General features: G+C 39.9%; 1 protein-coding gene across 5 annotated transcripts in view; it reads right to left on the bottom strand.

Annotated features, from left to right (window-relative positions):
- The window catches only part of robo2 (roundabout, axon guidance receptor, homolog 2 (Drosophila)), a 748943-nt gene that overhangs the window by 237087 nt on the left and 488210 nt on the right, over positions 1 to 23646 (bottom strand). For all 5 annotated transcript variants that reach the window (XM_039745871.1, XM_039745870.1, XM_039745867.1 and 2 more), the window contains exon 6: positions 231 to 358. In XM_039745871.1, coding sequence (XP_039601805.1) covers positions 231 to 358 — 128 coding nt within the window. The remainder of the gene's footprint in view (positions 1 to 230; positions 359 to 23646) is intronic.

Below are 23646 nucleotides of genomic sequence, written 5' to 3' on the forward strand. Positions count from 1 at the left end.
TGTATGGAGATGCTATTACATAATATTTTGGTAATTAATAGTTTTTTATTCTCCCATATTTATGTGTCCATATTGAATGTGATAAAATTAGTTTCTCTCACCAGATAGCACTAATACAGAATAAATACACCTGGAGGACCGATGAGACAATTACAGAGCTAGTACTCCGCTCATCTGGTGTTGCTTTTGGAAATAATCAGTTTAGTATGAAAAGCTAAATTCAGACTTACCCCTCACTGTAAGGGTGGCAGAAGCTTCTACCTTTCCAACCCGATTCTCAGCCACACAGGTGTAGGTACCTTCGTCACTACTGGATGCTTTTTTAATTCGGAGAATATAATCGTCCTTGATGTCATATCTGTAAACGGAGAAAATATTGCATGAAGTTTACAAACTAGAAACTTTTCAAGACATCCTGAAAGCACAATAATTGCTCATACAAGCAACATTCCCAGTAATACTGAATTAAAAATGCTTCGCCTCCACTGGCTCCCTGTGTCTTACAGGACCGAATCTAAAACTCTATTAATAATCCACAAAGCTTTAAATGGCCTCACACTCAAGTACAGAAGAGACCTTCTCCATCACTCTGCTCCTTTTCACCCATTAAGGTCCTCTGATTCTGGCCATCTTGTTGTGCCCGACACTAAGCTGCACTCTATGGGTGACATGGCGTTCAGCTGTATAGCACCCAGACTTTGGAATGACTTCCTTAAATGAATGAGATCAGCTGACTCCATTCATTCTTTTAAAAAACAGTTTAAAACTCATCTGCTCAGGAAGGCTTTAACTAAACCTGACATTCTGTCCCCTCTTTCAGTCTCCCTCTCTGTCCAGATGCTCAGGATAATTTGTGTGATATATCACAAATGATGTTATTTGCTAGATTTTCTTTTAGTATTGACTCTAATATTTTACTCTGGTTTAATGTCTTTTGTTCTATTTAATGCCTTTGTTTGGGGTGGTCCAGATCTAATTATGCAATTTTCATTACACTATAACTTATTAAGTTTATTACATAGAAAATCATCGGAAAAATCCCGGAACATCGAGAAGTGTGTGAACTGACAACATGAAGAATCGTCTTTGCGCCGAACTGGAATCGTCCCCGCATAAATCAAAGTCATGCAGACGATCTGGATCTGCATAATTAGATCTGGACCACCCTGTATATCCTGTATCTGTCTGTTTTATTGTTCTATTCAAGAAACATCTGTATCCAATGTCACATATACCTGCTGTTTCTTTATGAGACTCTGTGAAGTGCCTTTAGCATGGGAAAGGTGCTATATAAATAAAGTTTAACATTATTATTAATATTATTATTCTCTCATTTCTCTGTTGTGAAGCTGCTTAATTGAGTTTAAGATCATCAGAGCCGGGCACAAGGTAGGAAACAACCACAACGAGGTAGCAGGATACCTGAGATGAAGCCTGTTTTTGGTCTCCTAACCAGGGGAGTACTGATCTGGTTTTGGATATTTTGAAGCCTGCACACTTTATCGCCAATTTGGGTGCAGTATGTCACAACAAAAACAGAAATAATTCCAAACATTAAATAAAATTAAACCAAACGTCCTTTAATGGGGGTCTTGAGATTAATAAGTATAAATTTAACATTGTGAAACATAACCTTTTGTTACACTTTCTAATCGCTTTATGACGGTACAAATCAATCATTAGACTGACATTCTATTGAAAACACATATTTTGTTTCCTATAAAAGTAAAACGAATCAAACAGCAGTCTCCAGGATATTCAACACAACATTTGTTTCCGTGGAACAACAGAACATTTCCTTAAAATTCTAAACGAGACATTATTATGCGTGTTTCCACAATCTTAAAATAGTTCGGCTTGAACAAGAATGACTAAATGTCTTCAGTGCAAGGAAACGTGGGATACGTGACATCTCTAATTACATCTTCAAGTGACTTAATTGGTAATCTCCATGCCACAAGGCTTGCACACAGAGAAAATGTCATCTTACGGCTCTGTTAGATTGTCCTGCTACCACAATGTTTCCTTTCTGAAATTAAGATATTTCTATGCTGGGCAAAGTCATATTCGTCGAGCTACTTGTCAATCATCAGAACCACAGAAGTACGACAGCTAATCAATCTAGAAAGATGATGATGGATCATTGTCCTGTCCTGCTTTCCGCTGATTACAACATCAAATTTGACCGACTGCAATATATTGAAAACAAACCTGGAAAAAAAATCTCATAAAACTTTTGCCACCCCATGTATTTTCAGACTATTTTCTACTTTACTGTTTTGGGCTCTTTAAGTAGAAGAGTGTTTAGCTCTCTATCTATATGATGGAAAGTTGATTTACTGACTAACTTAATCACCACTCACTTATCCAAAAAAACACAATTTTGCCATTAATTAAAAAGCTGAAATAGATCACTAGTTATCTGCATTTCGATATATCAATATTGATGGGTATTATCCCCATTACAGTAGAAAAATAAATATTCCCTCCCTGCGTGGAGTTTGCATGTTCTCCCCGTGTCTGCGTGGGTTTCCTCTGGGTGCTCTGGTTTCCTCCCACAGTCCAAAGACATGCAGGTTAGGTGCATTGGCGATTCTAAATTGTCCCTAGTGCGTGCTTGGTGTGTGTGTGTGTATGTGCCCTGCAGTGGGCTGGCACCCTGCCCGGGGTTTGTTTCCTGCCTTGTGCCCTGTGTTGGCTGGGATTGGCTCCAGCAGACCCCCCATGACCCTGTAGTTAGGATATAGCAGGTTGGATAATGGATGGATGGATGGAAATGTTCCACACTGAGAGTGACGCAGATCCCGTCCGCTGTTATGCAGCAATACTGGCTGCTTGTGCCATCATAAGGCCCCATCTAGCAATATTCATATTAATTATGGTCCATAACAAGATTTTTTAATTGAAAATCCAGACCGTGTGTAAATCCCTGGCCATTTTCAGAAATTACTAACTTTATCTAATTTATTTAGATATTTGCCTAGACAGCTGAAGAAGAAATATTCCACCTGTGTGTCAAATTCCTCTTGAAAGCTAAGCAACATGCTTTTTATTTTCTTTTTTAAAGTCCTTGCACTTTATAAGTGACCCTGACAGTCAGACTACCTCCTGAGAGATATCCACCATTAAAAATGATGTGATGGCATACAGTGCTGAGCATGAGACAGCCAGGCAGACCAGAAAATGTGGATGGAAGTGATAAAACTATCACATGCTGAGAGCCTACAAGGTAAAAAATATGATCCCAGCTTAAAAGACAGGGATTATTAGTTTGGTGCAAGAGAGGGAAAATATAGCAACAATGAATCAAGGAAGAAAAACAAAATGTACGTATGGATCGCAGGCTATAAATTAGGTTTAAAGTATAGGAAAGACCCCTAGCAGCTTAGCTATTAATTTTTCTCTTGCTGATATCTTCTGTGCAAACAGGCTTAGTTTGGCAGAGCTCTGGAATTCATTAAAAGCACATAACTGCAGCTCATAAACTGGCACTGCCTTTTTGTCTCGTAACAATACACCGCCTGTACAACGGCTTTTTCCTCAGTCCAGCACTTCAGCAGAATTTTCCATATCGCAGGATATAATTGGGTTTTCTTGCCTGGAGCCACATCTCCTTGTATTCATTGCAAATTTTTCAAAACAAATCACGGTGGGGAATTTTTTTTGTGTGTTTAAATCAGATAGGAAATTTCTGCCCATGAAGTGTGCCGAGAGTAGTAAGCTTCTGCATTTAACATTAAGATACTTTCAATAGGCAGCACTAAGCCACTTCGACTTAACTATCATTCCATTTTCTCAACACACTTTGTTTTTTTTACCCAAATCTTAAATCTGAATTGCCTACTTCAAATTGTTCCACTTGGATAAAACAAATAAACGTAATCTGTACAAATCCCGCAATATGGAACAAATAATTGTGGATGAAAACACAGTACTTGTCCGGGGATCAGTAAGCATAGCCGGATTGGTCCTCACAAAGCATTAGTAGGTCTGTTCAGAAACGGCTTGTGTCGCTTTTAAATTAAAATGGAAAACCTGCAATTCCCTGCAGCAACCAAGGTGCCCAGGTCCATTAAGCACCAAATATTTGAGAACAAACATGAAGTAATTGGACGTTTTATGTGGAGTCTCTTTAATGTGGCTGAAATAGTCAGAGCCCATGTAACCCAGGCTTGTCTTTCTGCTCGAGTATAACAAGAAATATTTGTGATCAACAGAAAAAGTCAATAATCCACCTCGGCAATTTTTTGAACCTGATTAGACCTAACATGGGATCCAGTGCCCATTCAGACAGTCTTATACCAGTTATTAATACCAAATACGCGATCGCTGAAAGAACAAAGCGATGCTATTAATTACATGATTGGAAAAAATATTTTGAAACTTTTAAGTAGGTCACTGTTGTACATTAGTATACTGATGATTGAGATGTGTGTACTTTTTAATGTAAACTGGGGTTTGAATATATAATTTTAAAAGGATTTTATTAGTTACTAGTGAAACACACACACCTACGGTCCGAAAATAAAATACAAAATGTTACAGATGATTGTAAGTTCTGTCTGTGCAGTCGTGGGAGATACAGTAATCAATAGACAAGTAACGATAACGTGCGGTGAATACACTTAACTTGAGCATTCCTAGTTTTCATCCTCTTTCTCTGAACATTTAGCATTCGTTTGCTCAGAGGTTGATGCGCTTGCTGCCTTCTGGGCAGCTCTTCTTTTCTTTACTCTAGCGGCCCACTTCTTCTCTTCTTTTCACGTTAAAAATGGTTAAGTCAGTGTTTGTGTTACAATTACTTAGTATGTTTTGCTTAATTTTTCACTTAAGCTGGCACTTAAGTGTTCAGTCTGCCTCAAGAATGACTTAAGTTATGAAGAATTAGGGAAAGTGATGGCGAAGGTGGTAAGGAATGAGAACGGCACCCTGCTGATCACTGCCAGGATTTGATTCTACAATAAAATAAAAATAAAAAGAAGAACAATCTTGGAGGTCAATCGTCACCCAAAAGCGGATAGTAGACGTCACATAGTATATGTGTACCAAATTTCATGTCAATAGTTCAAATGGTTTGCAAGTTACAGGTGATTTAAAATTGTGGACAGACAAGCGAACAACCACGGTAGCGTATTATATAAGAAGATGGGATTGCAGGGGCCAAGCTTGAATTACAGTTAACTTTTCTGCCCACCAGTAAAGTTCTTCTACATAAGATTTCTTTGAATTTCCAGAACCTTTTAGGTCATAAGCTTTCTTTTAAAACCAAGATCAAGTTATTTACTCACATTAGTTTGCAAGTAATTGTGTAACAGATAGACGGGCATTAGCATTATATATCCATGCGTCTTTCACTGAGGAAAATCTTCTGTCTGGCTACTCCATTATAAAGTGGAGTGCTGTAGTGATGTAGTGATGGTTGCCCTTCTGGATGTTTCTTCCATATCCACAAAGGGTCTCTGGAGCTTAGCCAGAGTGACCATCAGAGTTTTGGTTACCTCTTTTACCCTGACCCTTCTCCCATGATTGTTAAGTTTGGTTGGCCAGCTCTAGAAAGGGTTGTCGTTGTTCCATACTTTGCTCATTTAAGAATTATGAAGGTCACTGTGTTAGAACCGTCAATGTGACTTGACATAATCATTTCTCTGAGCTCTGCAATCAATTCCTCTGACCTCATGGCTTGGTTTTTGCTCAACTGTGGGACCTTCTATAGACAGTTGTGTGCCTTTACTAATTGTGTCCAACCAATTGAATTGACCACAGGTGGACTCCAAACAAGCAAGGTGTAGAAACATCTCAGTAATGATCATTAGAATGGGATGCACCTGACACAAAATTCAAGTATCACATAAGAGGGTCTGAACAACTGAACAGAACATAACTCCAATTCTTAAATCCTTGAACTGGCTCCCGATTAAGTTTAGGACAGATTTCATAATCCTCCTTTTAACATATAAAGCCTTAAATGGCCAGGGTCCATTTATCTGAACTTACCGTGACTTACAAACCAGAACGTACATTAAGATCTCAAGATGCCGGTCTGCTTAAGATTCCAAGGATTAATAAAATAACATTATTATAAAATAATAGGTCAAGCTTTTAGCTACAGGGCCCCTAAACTGTGGAATGGTCTGCCTGCTACTATAAGAGATGCCCCTTCGGTCTCAGCTTTCAAATCTCAGCTGAAGACTCACTACTTCAGTTTAGGATACCCTGACTAGAGCTGCTGGTTAACTGTGCAGACTGCATCTCTTTTGTTAGTTATTACCACTAAAACATAAGTTATAATTTGTTACTAACCCTCACCTATTCTGTTTCTCTTCTCGGTGCTCAAATGTAGCACTTGGTGCCACTGCCCTACTGCCAAGTTGTTTTGCCTGCCTAAAGTAAAGTCATCTCTGACGGAGGATCGCAGGAATCGTTGGATAGAGGGGTCCTTTCATCGGATTGGCTGGCCCAGTGCTGACTCAGTTGTGGAATGGCCAATATGGGGAGGCAGCTTGATGGCTGAGGTCTCCAGGACTCTGAACAAATCCAAGTTCTATTATGGGATATCATCTACTGTTGAATTCTGCTCCGTCTTTGTATTATTTCTGTTTTACTGTTATACTATATTGAGGATTACTTGTGTTCTGTTCTGTGTGTTGTAATGTATTCTCCCCATTTTTTTTTTTGAAACCCACTGCACTTGGTAAGGGGTCTCTCTTTGAACTGCCTTTCCTAAGGTTTCTTCCATTTTTTTCCCTACAAGGGTTTTTTTGAGAGTTTGTCTTCTTAGAGAGTCAAGGCTTGGGGGTCTGCCAAAAGGCAGGGCCTGTTAAAGCCCATTGCGGCACACCTTGTGTGATTTTGGCTATACAAAAATAAATTGTATTGTATTGTATTGTATTGTGATATTTCAGTTTCTAATGTTTAACAATTCTAAAACCCTGCTTTCACTTTGTCATTCTGGGGTATTAGCAGTTGTTGGATGAAACAGAAAAATGTATTTAACTGACTTTAGCACAAGGCTGCAACACAGCAATATGTGAAAAGAGTGAAGGGGCCTGCTGTATGTATTATCCCTTAATGGATGAAAAAAATCCTTTGCAATCTTAGTGTATGCTCATTCAGTTTTGATCTCATTACTTCCTTCGGACTTGTGATTCTCTCATTGCCTCCAAAAATTACTTGGGCTTTAGTTTTGACAACTGCAGCCCTATGACTTTTCTTTTGTTTTGCCCTTTTGCCATCATTTCCTGATTAATTTCTATATCTCACAACAAACCTTAGCCATATTGGGAGATGCATTGTAAAACGTTCCACTTAATTATAATACTACTCAAGTTAAATGTTAAGGCATCTCCTTTAGTGTTTATCACTAAGACCTGAAATGTAAAGAAGAGCCCCTCAGCCTCTGACTACAGGACCGGCCTGTCAATCTTGTCTAAGCTTCCTGCAGACCGGATTTACTGTTTAAACCCCCACCAAACTTGACGACGCTGCAAATTGGTCTTTGAGCATTTTCTGCTGGAGCAGCACTTCTCTAGTCACACTGCTGTTGAAGAAGAGCGGGACAACCGCTGATTTGTTATCTGGGCAACTCAGATTGCTTGCTTATTTCATGTGTTGCAATGACAGTTTCAAATCCTGAGCAAAAGTTGAAACCTCTAACTTTAAAGAACTCATAGAGTTCACTTCTAGCAGCAAGGAGTTCACCGTTTGTGCTTTTAAAATTTCGTACGATGGTTTAACCCTCTGAGATTTGTAACTTAGCATTTTGCCTTGTTATGGACTGATTTTGGAGCGTCCTACTAAGGGGTCCTATGATACATTTCAGTATTGGCATAGCATCTTCTGAAACTCCAGGCCAGAAGTGCACCTGTCTTTTTTTGTCTCAATGCATGCTCAATAATCCAGGTAAGGAAATTCTAGAAAGTTGATTCAGTTCAACTATATTTGAGGAGCGGCACCCTTTTGTGAAGAAATTTGGGTTTGGATCTTTTTACAGCTGATTTATGCACAGGGTGATTGCCAGAAAGGAAAGGTACAGTGGCAACATCTGCTGAGCATGAGGCACCCTACAGATTCTGATCTTAGGAAGAAAAAGAAGAAGAGCAACACCATCTTCTGAGTGTCAAGTGCGGGATACAGAATGCAAGTGTGACAAAGACAGCCAAATGCCTGTGGACAGTGACCTGTGCTCGGGTGTGCACAGCAATGTGATTGTTAATATCACAGAAGAAAGCCATACACACCATTATGGAAGAAAGCAGAACAAGAGCCATGAACTCTCCCCAGTGTGATCGCTCTGAAGCTATATTTTCACACGGTGAAAGGAAAATACGCTCTGCGGTGGGCTGGCTACCTGCCCGGGGTTTGTTTCCTGCCTTGCGCCCTGTGTTGGCTGAGATTGGCTCCAGCAGACCCCCGTGACCCTGTAGTTAGGATATAGCAGGTTGGATAATGGATGGATGGATGGAAAGGAAAATACATGTTTTGTCAAAATGGAAAAGTTCTGCTTGCTCTTTATAAACCACCTTTATTTAAGGAACCCGGAGGTCCACGTGTTTCGTAGTTTTCAATAAAACGGTTACTGCAAATAAGGCAACCAAGGACGCAGACATTAATATATAAGCCCAAAGTTGATATCAATACTCTCTACCAGCAGCATATCTTTGTCATATTGGTAGAGTCCATCACAAACACAAATGGTAACTAACTTTCTCTCTTTCTTTCCTAGGTGACGAAGCGGAAGCGGAAGTAGAAGCAGACAATGGCCGACAGTGAGATGAATCGCGTTGCCATCGTTGTCGAGGAACTCCAGGCACTCGACAAACAGATTCAGAAACTCCTGTCTAGACGAAGGTACCTCAGAGACTTGAAGACTCGGCTGCTGGACAAACCACACCAAACAACTGAAGTCGGCGTAACATCAACCCCACCTCGTGCCGTTCAAGTCCAAGGGCAAGTAAGCTTCACCCCCGCGCCTCGTAGGAACAACGACAACGCTGATGAAGACCTCGACGGGTTTCAGCTTTGCAGGCGGGGTTTCAAGGCTAGAACACCTCCAGCGGCACAGGCGAGCATTCAAATCCAAAATCGATTCGACCCTCTCCGCGTCCCCAGTCTGCCTTCAACCCCGGGTGATGTAATCGTGGTAGGTGATTCCTTTGTATGAAACCTGAATATCACGTGCCCTAATCAAAAATCCTTTGTTTCTTGTTTTCCCGGTGCTCGAGTTCGAGATGTGATGAGGCGGGCGCCGACCTTCTACCAGAAGCACAAGAGGGCAATTGGATCCATCATTCTACATGCCGGCGTAAACAACATAAGGCACCGAGTCAGAGGTTCTCAAGGCTGACTTCGCAGCACTAGTTGAAGACACGAAGGAGAGGACCCCATCCGCAAAAATCTTCATCCACTACCTCTCGTCAGACGATCGCATGAATACTACAGTCGTCTGCTGGGTTTAAACAACTGGCTGAGAGGCTTCTGCGAGAATCAAGACATCGGGTTTATAGACAACTGGGATCTTTTTTGGGAAAGGCCGCGCTTCCTCAAGCGGGATGGACTGCATCCGAATAGATTTGGCGCCCGGGTCCTCTCCGAAAACATCGCTAAGGTAATTCGTCTATCTTGACTGTCTACTTCTACTGCTAACCCCTTACGTAATGCTACTGGTTTGATAGGACATAATGGCTTAACAGAGTCTTCCGTTAAAGTGCACATCATTAATAATCTAATAACAAATCTTAATGCACGTAAAAAATCTAGGCAGTGCGGCAAAAACACCAATAATTTAATTGAAATTACTACTTCAGATCAACACTGCATTAAGACTATAAAAACGGATTGTAGATTACATAAAAAGTACACACAGAGCGGCGTTAACAAAAATAACTTAATTTTTGTTCCGATTACCAATAACACGATAAAATTCAGCTCTGCCCTTCAGAAACATTAAATATGGCACTATTAAATGTTAGAGCTTTAACTAACAAGACATTTTTTATAAACGATCTTATTAGTGATAGAAACATTGATTTTATTGCGCTAAATGAAACATGGCTTAATTCAATGGGCGGCAGTTTTAATCGAATCTGCGCCTCCGGATTACAGTTTTACTCGTGCGACCGCCAGGGAAAAGGGGCGGTTTGGCAAACATTTACTCGAGCGATTAAAATGTAAAGATGTTAGTTTTGGTAAATTTAAGTCCTTTGAGTATCTCACCGTTGTTATTCATGGAGATTCTCACGTTCTCGTATTATCCGTGTATAGACCTCCTAAATATAACGTCTTTCCTTGAGGAATTCTCTGACTTAATGTCAATTTTAGTTACAAACTATGACGCACTCTTAATAGTCGGCGACTTTAACTTTCATGTCGACAATCAGTGTGACCAAAAGGTAAAGGAATTCATGAACCTCCTGGACTCTTTTGATTTGAGGCAGCTCGTAAATCAGCCTACACATAAAGCAGGTCATACGTTAGACTTAGTGATTACTAAAGGACTTAAAGTTGATATAAAGCAGGTCATTGATATCGGTCTATCAGACCATTTCCTTCTACTATTTAATATTGAAATAAAGATAGAAAACACTCATGAGAAGCATTTTGTTAAAAAACGCTTCTTTGACTCATCAGCAGCTTTAAAGCTTACAACTATTCTAAGCAATCAGTCCGTTTATAATGCCAGCTATAATAGCGAGGATAATGTAAATAGTAAAGTGGAAAACTTTAATTCTAAAGTAAGAACTGCTGTTGACACAGTTGCACCTGAAAAGACAGTTAAAAATCCTCTAGTACTGTTATTCCATGGAAGACCCAAAGAGTGTCTGATTTAAAAGAACATGTCGTAGAGCTGAGCGTAAATGGAGGAAAACTAAACTAACTATCCACTATGAAATATTAAAAGTTAAAATAACAGAATACAATAACACTGTCCGTCTTGAGAGGCTGCTATTTCTCTAATATTATAAATAACAATGCTAGTAATCCCAGAGTCTTATTTTCAACAATTGACCGTCTGTTAAACCCAGGTAACACAAAGGAATGCCCCAGAATACTTCCAGTGAAACCTGTGAGAACATTGCTGTATTTTTCACTCAAAAATTAATGATATTAGAGATAACATAGTATATCTCCCCAACACTGCAGAACCTCCAAAGCCCGGTACTCCGTTATAAACAAATTAAATGCTTTCACCAGGATAGATTTACCTGAATTACATAGTATAATCTCTCAACTGAAACCCTCCACCTGCGTCCTTGACCCAATACCAACCAGGTTTTTCAAAGAAATATCAGGCGTTCTAATTGACAATATTCTGGACATAGTAAATTCTCATTAGATACGGGGTCTTTCCAGACTGTCTTAAGACTGCTGTAGTTAAACCCCTTCTTAAGAAACATAATCTTGACCCCTCTGCCTTTGAAAATTTTAGACCCATTTCTAACCTGCCCTTCTTAAGTAAAATTCTAGAGAAGGCAGTCATTATGCAGTTAAATGACCACCTAAATAAACATGCTATTCTTGATACTTTCAGTCAGGCTTCAGAACAAATCACAGTACAGAAACTGCACTTGTTAAAGTAGTAAATGACTTGCGGGTAAATGCAGACAGAGGCCATTTATCTGTTCTCATCCTCTTAGATCTGAGTGCTGCATTTGACACCATTGATCATAATATTCTTAGAAATCGCCTTAGTCAATGGGTGGGCCTCTCTGGCAGTGTCTTAAATTGGTTTGAATCCTACCTGGCAGGAGAAAATTCTTTGTGAGTTGTGGTAATCAAATCTCAAAGACACATGATATCCGATATGGTGTTCCACAAGGCTCTATCCTGGGTCCGCTGTTATTCTCAATCTACATGCTTCCGTTAGGTCAGATTATCTCAGGTTACAACGTGAGCTACCACAGCTATGCTGATGACACACAGCTGTACTTATCTATAGCACCTGATGACTCCGACTCTCTCGATTCACTAACACAATGTCTTACTGGTATTTCTGAATGGATGAATAGTAATTTTCTCAAACTAAATAAAGAGAAAACTGAAATTTTAGTAATTGGCAATAATGGATTCAGCGAGGTTATCAGAAATAAACTTAATGCACTAGGATTAAAAGTTAAGACGGAAGTAAAAAATTTAGGGGTAACCGTTGACTGTAATCTGAATTTTAAATCGCATATTCATCAGACCACTAGGACAGCATTTTTCACTTAAGAAACATAGCTAAAGTTAGACCTCTTATATCATTGAAAGATGCTGAGAAATTAATTCACGCTTTTGTTTTCAGTAGACTAGATTACTGTAACGCACTCCTCTCAGGACTACCCAAAAAAGACATAAATCATTTGCAACGAGTGCAGAATGCAGCTGCTAGAATCCTAACTGGGAAAAGAAAATCCGAACACATTTCTCCAGTTTTGATGTCACTACACTGGTTGCCTGTGTCATTCAGGATTGACTTTAAAATACTGCTTATGGTTTATAAAGCCTTAAATAATCTCGCTCCATCTTATATATCGGAATGCCTGACACGTTATATTCCAAATCGTAACCTTAGATCTTCAAATGAGTGTCTCCTTATAATTCCAAAAGCTAAACTTAAAAGAAGTGGTGAGGTGGCCTTCTGCTGTTATGCACCTAAAATCTGGAATAGCCTGCCAATAGGAATTCGCCAGGCAAATACAGTAGAGCACTTTAAAACACTGCTGAAAACACATTACTTTAACATGGCCTTTTTATAACTTCACTTTAACTTAATCCTGATACTCTGTATGTTCAATTCTTCATAATAACTATTCATGGTGGCTCTAAAATCCGTACTGACCCCTACTCTCTCTTCTGTTTCTTTTTCCGGTTTCTTTGTGGTGGCGGCCTGCCACCACCACCTACTCAAAGCATCATGATGCACCAACATTGATGGACTGAAAGCCAGAAGTCTACGTGACCATCATCATCAGGTCCTTCCATGAAAACGCTAAATACAAAGAGGACTGTTTGATTTATGTTAGGTAGATTGCCCAGAGGGGACTGGGCGGTCTCCTGGTCTGGAACCCTACAGATTTTATTTTTTCTCCAGCCTTTGGAGTTTTTTGTTTTTCTGTCCACCCTGGCCATCGGACCTTACTCTTATTCTATGTTAATTAATGTTGACTTATGTTTATCTTTTATTGTGTCTTCTATTTCTCTATTCATTTTGTAAAGCACTTTGAGCTACATTTTTTTGTATGAATATGTGCTATATAAATAAATGTTGATTGATTGATTGATTGATTGATTGATTGATTGATTGAAACACGGAAAAAGCAAGAATACTTCAAATTGGGGGGCAGCCAACTTGGACTGAACCAGGATCTGGATATTATAGCACAACTGAGTTAGTCTTATGGGGTGACATTAAAAATGCAAGTAGTATTATGTGCATTCTTGAAGAAAAGAGAATGCATAACTTACTTTCAGAAGTATTCACTTGCATTGTAAAGCGCCCTGTGTTGTTAATGCAAGTTAACGGATTAAGATGTTAGCTTGGCCAAGCTGTTGTATTCAGTACCATCGATACCAGTGTTGCATTTGTTCTACCACAGAACGTCTTCCACATATTTCCCCTTTCTTCCAAAAATTGACTCAAAAAATCGTTCTATTGAAACAAATTGCTGCCTTTATAAAACTGCCACCACCTTTGATTCTTTAGCACAACATTTGTCTAATCTGACAGGGTCCACACATGCGGCCTACAAGGGAAATCTGTAATTTCATTAAAGATGTGTTTACCCAGCTGAGCCAGCTGCTCTGAATAGTAGCTAAAGACCAACGGGGAGACTGTGAATCTGGGAAAAAGCCACAAGGAGTAGCCTTTAGAATAAACTTAGCTCTGAAGCTCATTAACCTAATTAAGACAATGTCATTGTTTCCCTTTGTGTTTAAACCTGTCAGTTATGCTCATTGTTTCTTTGCAAAAAAGAGCTAAAATGTCACTCCTGGAGAATTTTGCTCCAGTGTATCTTAGGTTTTACCACTTAGGAGGGCTTTACGTGTCCAATAGGATGTGTCAAAGGGGGCATTCTCTGACGGACTCAAACAGATTTGATGGACTGAACGACCTTTTCTCATTTGTCAAATGTTGGAATGCCAAGAAGTTTAGTCTCGTGCAGAGGAGACTGCGTGGGGACCTTATCCAGGTATTTAAAATCCTCAAAGGCATTGATCTAGGAACATTCTTTCAGCTATCCTTATATTATTTAGCTTGGGTCAATCCGTGCTCGGGGCGGCACGGTGGCGCATTGGTAGCGCTGCTGTCTCGCAGTAAGGAGCCCTGGGTTCACTTCCTGGGTCCTCCCTGCATGGAGTTTGCATGCGTGTCCGCATGGGTTTCCTCCCACAGTCCAAAGATATGCAGGTTAGGTGCATTGGTGAGTGCAGTGTATGCTTGATGTGTGTGTGTGTGTGTCCTGCGGTGGGCTGGCGCCCTACCCGGCGTTTGTTCCTACCTTGGGCCCTGTGCTGGCTGGGATTTGCTCCAGTAGACCCCCGTGACCCTGTGTTAGGATATAGCGGGTTGGACAATGACTGACTGACTGACATCCGTGCTCGATATAAACAGCGGTAACCACAACTACAGTGAGGAATCCATGCTCCTGGCAGAGTATTGCTCTTCAATTCTTCAATGTGACCAATTATCCATCCATTATCCAACCCACTATATCCTAACTACAGGGTCACAGGGGTCTGCTGGAGCCAATCCCAGCCAATACAGGGCGCAAGGCAGGAAACAAACCCGGGCAGGCGCCAGCCCACCGCAGGGCACACACACACAAACCAAGCACACACTAGGGACAATTTAGAATCGCCAATGCACCTAACCTGCATGTCTTTGGGTTGTGGGAGGAAACCGGACCACCCGGAGAAAACCCACGCAGACACGGGGAGAACAAGCTAACTCCATGCAGGGAGGAAGTGAACCCGGGTATCCTGTGGTCTTTGACTGTTTATTTGCTGCATACATTGTTACTGATACAAATGTGCCTTATGACACTACCATTTTACACCACCTTTTTCTTTCACTTCAACATAAGCCTACCGATAAAATGAAAAGGCATATACAGCCTAGCCGTGGCCAACAGAAACGTTCTGGCCAGCCTACATACTCAGATTAACGCACAGAAGCAAAAAAATCTACATCATGTCAGACCGACCCGCACACACAAAACGCCTTAGTACAATAAAGACAACATATGACGAACCGCACAGCGACATTATCTGAAGATCACCGGCAGCAAGTCTTGCACCTAGACAATGAACGAAAAACAAATTACACACACAAACGTTCTGAAGAGCAGCGGCAAACTGCCAGACAACGAGAAACATTACAATGGAAAAACTACAGGGATTCCATAAGACTGACAACTCAAAAGAAGATATTCCCTTTATATTACAGAGTAGGCAATTCCTCGTTTAGCATATTGTATGACTATCAACAAGTCACAAGGACAAACGTTTAATAACGTCGGAGTTTATTTGCCAGGCCCTGTTTATACCCGTAGCCAGTTGTACACTACATTTTCCAGAGTAACATCAAAACCCGGGTTAAACGTACAGGTATTTGCGGGTTACACACAGGGGAATATTTTCGCTGACAATAACGTTTATGCAACAAATCGCGTTTTCCGACATTATAGATGTCAGTATACTACATTACCCGACGCCCCACTTCACACATACTGACTCACATGGGCCCTGCATTTCCCTTCTTATCCAATATGTTCTGTTAACCTGTTCATTTTACACTTTCTATTGTAAATATTCATGCTTTTGTAAGTGACTATAATAACATCCCATACTAATCATGCAACTATTCTAATATTGAGCCCTCTCACAAGTCACTACTTCTTAAGATAATCTGCTTTCTTACTGTAATGTGTGATGTTCTTCTCTCCCTCATCATTTCAGTAACGCTTTTCTTCTTCTGAAATTTTTACAAGTACAATTTGTTAGTTTGTAAATATAAATCGAGGGACATTATGCTCTGACTGAATAATGAACTAGTGGGACTGCATCTGGTGTATCTATGAGGCAACACTAATCACTGTGCCAGTAAACTGAGCTATACACCTGCTAAAAGAATAAAATTCCATGTGAACACTTGGAAAAGGTCCTCTCCTTAATGTTGTTACTACTATCCATGCATACTTTAGGTTATATCATAACAACATTGATTATATTGTGAAAACTGATGAATATAAATTAAGAGGTGCTTTACTCAGGCTAAAAAAGGCACCAGTGGGATTGGATCTGGAGAAACTTTGTGCAGTAATGGTCACCAAGCTAGAAGAAAGATACAACAGCACTCAAAGCTGTCCAGAGGGGGGCAACGTGGTGCAACCCAAGACTTAAGGACATGTCGTACTCTGACAGACTCAGGGAATTAACTCTATTTAGTCACAAGCATGAGAGATGGTGTAAGGACCTAATCCAGGTCTTCAGAATTCTCAGAGGCATTAGATCCAGCAGAACTCTTGTCGTGGACACCAATGGAAATTAAGGGGACGTTCATTTAGGATTGAAGCTGGGAAGCGCTTCTTTGTGAAAAGTGCGACTCTGGAATAAACTACTGAGACATGAAGTTGAAGAAGAAACCTTGAGAACCTTTAAGAAGAACCTGGAAAAGCTATTGGGACAACTAAACAAACAGACTTTATGGACTGAATGATCTCCTCTCTTATGTTTCTAATTCTATCTATGTGACCTAACCACCTTCACTGGTTGTTCTTGATCTGGAGAAGCAGGTCTTCCCATAATATTGTGCTTCTCACCCTAAAACAAAGAGTTGGTTCAGCAACATTACACAGGAACCTTGGAATTCCAGAGGGTAATCAAGGGGATAGTGATTTGGGGGTATAGATTGACTGGTAAATCAAAGATTTTGTTAAAGGACTTTGCTGCTTCACCACCACAGTCTGGGACAACAAAACTGATGCTGCCGCACAGATTAATCCCTCACTCAATCTAACAATCATCTCCAACAGGCAGTTTCCAAAATGGAAAATTCTAAAAAAGGAGTTTTTTGGAGGTTTAAAAAGGGTTTTGGGAGAGAAACCAGGACGCAATGGGCCCTAAAGCTTCATTCACATTGTCGTGTTTACCTGTTGTCACACACGTGTCCATGGGAGGCAGTTAAAGTGCTCAAAGGAAGGTAACTCCACGCCAGACCAGGGGGTGGCGAAGTGCACTGATCGTTTCTCTCTTTCCGCTGCAGACCCGTTATGGGAAATTCCCCCCGCCGTCCATGACATCACTTCCGGTCCAAAGAACTTCACTTCCAATCACGAGCCTGATGACATCATGTCCAGTTCCGGTCAAAATTACCTCATTTCCTCTGCCACACTTTAAAAACCCTCCATCTCAACTTCACCAATCAGTTCTGTTTTGGACTCCAATCTGTACACAACTCTACACAAAATCAATCATTTTGCAGCCAGGATCAATTATACAGGAGGCTGCCCCAAACCTTTTTTGGCTTTTTGTCTCTCATCTTTTGACACTGTCTTCTTTTAGCTGTGTAAAGCATGGAATCTGTTGCCCACCAATGAAATGAGTTCTATTTATGCCTCTCGTTCACATCAATCACAGAGGATCGCAGAGGGTTTTTCAAAAATGTGACACGCTGCATATTTTCTACACAAAGATAAACTAAAATGCATGTCACTGTGTTTTCTCTGCAGGAAATCTTTACTACACGGAAAGCCAAATTGTTATCTAGCAACAACACTTTCCTAATGGTGTATACTGGAGCTTCAAGATTCTTTTCTGTCTCTGATGCATCTTTAGGATTGAGATTGCCAAGATTGTCATCTTAATTGGCAAAGAAAGCGTTATGACTGGGTTTCCATTGATAATTTTTTATGTGTGAATTTCAATAAAGTGTAATTGCAGTTCACAATACCTATGAGGTCATTCACGTAATACCTCAACATCACAAAATGCACACAACATCAGTCACAAAATGGCCGTCGTGTGTCCGATTCCTCTGTGGTGACCTTTAGAGTTGTGGGAGGGTTATCTATCTCACAGGGCATATTGTGACTGACAATGGGGGTTGACTAAGCTCACATTACCATGCTGAAGTGATTCAGATCTTGTGACACAAATCAGATGTCTTCATGGCTGCATGGACACAGAAAGCTGATTTTTATAAATCCGATTTGAGTCACTTTCATATGTGATCCTAAATCAGATAAATATCTGATTTGCGGCCATGAGAACGGTCAGATCAGAGTTTGTGTGTTTTTTGGCCTATACAAATGGGATGAGTGCTGACGTTATCAGCTGGCACCGGCAGTGCATAAAAACAATGATGGAGGAGAGCTACAACTATGACAACAGGTCTTGGTCCCATCACTTCTGGGCCAACAGCTGTTGGTGCAGCAGCGCCAGCAATAGCTGCGAAAGCTGCAAAACCTAGCTGTCGTGCTTTTTTTGCCTTCTCAATCTAATCATGTACAGCTGATGAACTGTTTGCTGTCCACCAGAGCAAAATGCGATGCAACTATTGCATCTACAGTATTTTCTTGCTTTTAGAGTCATCTCTCAAATATGAAGATTTTTGTTGTTAGTGAGGCAGATAACTCATACACATACATACTAATGTGGCATGAAAAAAGGATGGAGTCTTACATGACGCTAATAATAAAAACATGCACTTACAAATGCAATGAATATTACTGTGTCGGTCCAAGGTGTTCAGTACTGAGTGTTTACAGGATGTCCCCCAAGCGATAGGTGACAGCAAGATGTTCCCATAGAGAATGTATGGGCACATCTACCTGTTAAGGCTTACCTCTAAAAGGAGAATTTGAGACAGGTGTACTGCCTGTGGCCAGCAGAGGGAGCGCTTGCATTTTCAGATTGTATTCTTGATCCCAGAGGTGGATCTCAGGGTGACAATGAAAGTAAATCTCACATGGGGCACAAGCAGTGTCCGAAATCAATAGTTAGTTTAGTGAAGAATTAGAATAAGGAAGGTATACAAAAAATAAACATGAACATGAGATAAAGAAATGATAGGAAGTGATCAGGTGCACAAACCACCTCACAAGGCAAATAGTGAAGACAGGCCCGTCTTAAAACTGGTATATCTTCAGGTGGGCCAAAGGTGTCTTTTCCTTCACTTTGATAACACCCTCTGCATTTTATTTGTTAAGGTAAAATATGTATTTTGATGATGAAGTATCCTCAAATTAGAGATGCTATAAGAGATCCTCTAGTTGTCCACATAGACTTTCATTTTGCCTTATATTCTGTCTTGTTTAATCACAACATTTCTATAAAAAGCAACTCTCCCGGCGGTGAGGTATTTGAAAAGCATTAAATAAGATGCATTTGTTGCTTTTATGTATTCTAGATTGAATTTGCTCATACAAGAATAAATTAATCCACAAAGTGTTTTCTCTATCTTGAACATTCAGTGACAGCTTCTGCAAATAAACTTGGAGGATAGGCTCAGGTATGGGACCTGCTGGAGGTAGTAAAGGACCAGAGAATGAAGAATAATGCTGCACATTCTTATGTGCCTTCATAGTGGCTCACTAGGACTGCTCTCTTATCATTAGCTAAGTCTTTTTATTAATTCTTGTGTGTGTTTGAGGAGGTTGTTGTTTGCTATAATATTTTTATAATATACTAGCTGTGTACGCCTGTGCTTTAAAAAGCCCAGGCTCCTAGAAACCATGGATTCTGGCACTTCAGTCACATTTGGTTGTGCATTAGCGGTATTGTATAGTGCATTTCATATCTATCTATTTATCTAGTGTCTTTCACTCTCTATCTATCTATCTATCTATTATATAGTGCCTTTCATATCTATCTATTATATAGTGCCTTTCATATCTATCTATCTGTCTATCTATCTATCTATCTATTATATAGTGACTTTCATATCTATCTATCTATTATATAGTGCCTTTCATATCTATCTATCTATCTATCTATCTATTATATAGTGCCTTTCATATCTATCTATCTGTCTATCTATCATCAGTTTCAAATTGATACGTTGCTGGATATACAAACCAATCATTTTTCCAGTGCACAACAAAAGCACGTTAACTTCAAACGATGATAGCAAACAAATAACACAACATGATTGAAATGTGAACAACTTATTTTATCTTAAAATGTCAGCATAAATTCACTTGTGATTTTCTTTTTAGTAGGGTGTCAGAAGCTCAGGACACCTTTGGCACATACGTTTATCATGTTTAACTTGTCTTGCAAAAGTAGTCTATCGAAGTGGGCCATTTCTGATGACGATTTGTCAATTTTGAATGTTTTTGTGTACTTTTCGAACGTTCTAATGGGTTTTTGACATGCGTGGGCATTCAGGATGTTCATCGTCTTCAACATCCTCTTGACCTCCTCAAAACTCTTTTCTGCCACTAAAACACACATGTATTCATCCCCGTAAACCTCAGAAAGCATCTGAAAAGATTTGGTAGCCATTTTGCAACAACAGCAGCAAATGGATAAACTTTCAAGGCTTGCTTATGCTTGTCCAAGGTCAATGTCCCCCACCCAGCTCTAACCTGCGTAATGTGGTTTGATCCACAGAAGCCGAGTCTCATTATTAAACAGGTGCACCTCGTATTTTGCGACTTACTGTATGTAGTTACCGTATGTAAGCCAGTTTCTTATATTTGAGGCCTGCCACGCTGGACACAGCAGTTAGAGTAAGCTAGATTGGGATGGGAATTTTTCTGGGTAGGCTGGTGAAAGTCCTGGCCTGGGTTTTGTGGAGCATTTTGGAAGCCTAAATAACCAAAGGAAAACCTACATACGCTGCGCAGATAAAGACAATGACTCAAACCTGGGATGCAGAATCTGTGATCCGACAGCGCTACCCACTGTACCTTCTTCTAACCTATGTGCCCTATAGAAGGTATCAGCGAGCTCCAAACCCCAGACACAACTACATCAACGTGGTTCAAATAAACTATAATTATTTTTCAAAATGCCTTTCACAGTCTTCATCTTTCTTCCTCCTCCACTCCTCCCAGGTGAGTTTCAACCCACTCCTGTCCTGATGGTGTAGATGCAGCGACTCCTTTTCAACCCGACCCTGGAGCTTAAGGTTGGTACCTGGAAGCACTTCTGGGTTGGATGGAGCCTCTCTCTGGCAGAGAAGCTCCCTTTAGTGGTACCCAAAGGCTCCAGCAGGGCTGCCAACCAGAACTATAACTCCAATTAATTCCTTGTGTGTGTTTAAATGGGAGTCATTGCAGAATGATGCTACGGCCCAGTGTATTGAGGAAAAGCCCATGGTAGGCAGTCTCCCTAATGTCCTTCCACTATGACAACATTCCAACCCGGGAGAGGGATCACTAACCAACCTGTCCAGGATGTCCATTCATCTGCGTTCTTACATTATACGGGTGTCCCAAATGGGTGAGGAGACCATTCATCCCAGTTTGGATGCCAGCTTTCTCATATCACCTATGACACTTCATATTTAAAAACAGCTGAAATACTGAGCTCATTTAATAAGAAACACACACAACCAGATGCATCTCTGGCTTATAAAGTATATAAAAAATGAAATCAATGGCCTTGGAGTTCAAAAGAAAAGCTTGCACATCAAAAAAAAAAAGAAAAAAGCTCCCTTTGCTCACTTGACCCAAGTGTGCAGACTCAAGGTTGACATGATAAACTTGGAATTCAAACTCTGCTGTTCAATCAATGACATTAGCAACATTCCACCTCTTATCTCACAGGCTGCTAAGGAACAGGGTATCACTTTTAGCCTCCTCTCATTATACCTATCTCAGCACTTCTTTTTTTTTCGGCCCAATTAAATTCTGTTTTCACTGCACATTAAAACAACATAAGGTATTATATTTCAAGATCATGCCATGGCAATAAATCATGACAATAAACATATATTTTGAGTATTGCAAGAGCAGGAGAAATCGTACACACATCAGAATTTCATTTTCTTCGATGCTCCATTCAAAGCTTTTAATAGCAAATTTCTTTTAGTGTTTTCTGAAATCGCTCTTTGTTTTGATTAAATAATTGGAACATGTCACGGCCTGACCCAGTACAACACAATGCCGACTGCTTGGTGACAACCCCTATTTAAATTGTCATGTCACTGCCTGCATTCTAATTTCTCTTCACTTACTGTACTCTTTATGCATTAATTAACGTGACAGGAAAGCAGCCTCCTCAAATAGTCCTACATTTTTGTGTTTTTTTTTTTATTTAATAAAAGAGGGAAAGAGGACCACCCCTCTCCTGCTCTCAATAGTGAACCGAATTAGCAAGACTGGCCATTGCTTAGCCGGTGCTCTGCTTGCATTTATGGTTAATGGCTTCAAAGTGTGGGTGCAGATACACCACTCTGTGCATGTTAATGGCTTAGTGTCACCTTTTGTTTTTGGGTCTTCAGTTTTCCAGATGTTGGGGGGGAGGATGAGGTATAAAATTTGGGATGAATGAGGGCTGATAGGCTATAAATAGACATATTTTTAAAATTGTGCTGCCTTTTGCTTTGTGCTGCAGTTTTATTGTAATTTATCTTCTCTTTTTTAGTAATACAGCACTTAATTCAAATAAGATACTGAAACTTGACACGCACTTTATAGCTTTATGAGGAAGTGGCTTTGAAACAATAGCTCAGAATACTTTAAAGGCATGTAGAAAAATTAACAGGATATTTATGAATAAAGGTTCTTAAAATTAAACTATTAGCAGCTTTAACATTCTATGTTCTTGCTAGTTTAGGGTATTTAAATTTACTACTAAAATATTGACAAACAAGTTAGAAAATGTATGAAACGCCTAACATTGAGGTGCATTATGGGACTAATTTAAAAGCATTATTATTATTATTATTATTATTATTGTTAATTAAAATGTTTTGAAGTGGCTTTGAAACAATAGCTCAGAATACTTTAAAGACACGTAGAAAAATTAATAGGATATTTATTAATAAAGGTTCTCAGAATTAAACTATTAGCAGCTTTAACATTGTGTGTTCTTGCTGGTTTAGTGTATTTAAATTTCCTACTAAAAAATGACAAACAAGTTAGAAATTGTATGAATAGCCTAACATTGAGGTGCATTATGGGACTAATTTAAATGCATTATTCTTGTTATTATTATTATTATTATCCATCCATCCATCCATTTTCTAACCCGCTGAATCTGAATACAGAGTCACGGGGGTCTGCTGGAGCCAATCCCAGCCAACACAGGGCACAAGGCAGGAACCAATCCTGGGCAGGGTGCCAACCCACCGCAGGACACACACAAACACACCCACACACACACACCAAGCACACACTAGGGCCAATTTAGAATCGCCAATCCACCTGACCTGCATGTCATTGGATTGTGGGAGGAAACCCACGCAGACACGGGGAGAACATGCAAACTCCACGCAGGGAGGACCCGGGAAGCGAACCCGGGTCTCCTAACTGCGAGGCATTATTATTATTATTATTTATTAAACTGTTTTGAAACTATAAAATATTAATCAAATATTTTTAGTCAATACATGATAATTTACTCTCTTTACAGCTTTATGAGGAAGTGGCTTTGAAACAATAGCTAAAAAAACTTTAAAGGGATGTAGAAAAATCAATAGTATATTTATTAATAAAG

The sequence above is a fragment of the Polypterus senegalus genome, chromosome 2, assembly GCF_016835505.1.
Source record: "Polypterus senegalus isolate Bchr_013 chromosome 2, ASM1683550v1, whole genome shotgun sequence".
In the NCBI taxonomy this organism is placed as follows: Eukaryota; Metazoa; Chordata; class Cladistia; order Polypteriformes; family Polypteridae; genus Polypterus; species Polypterus senegalus.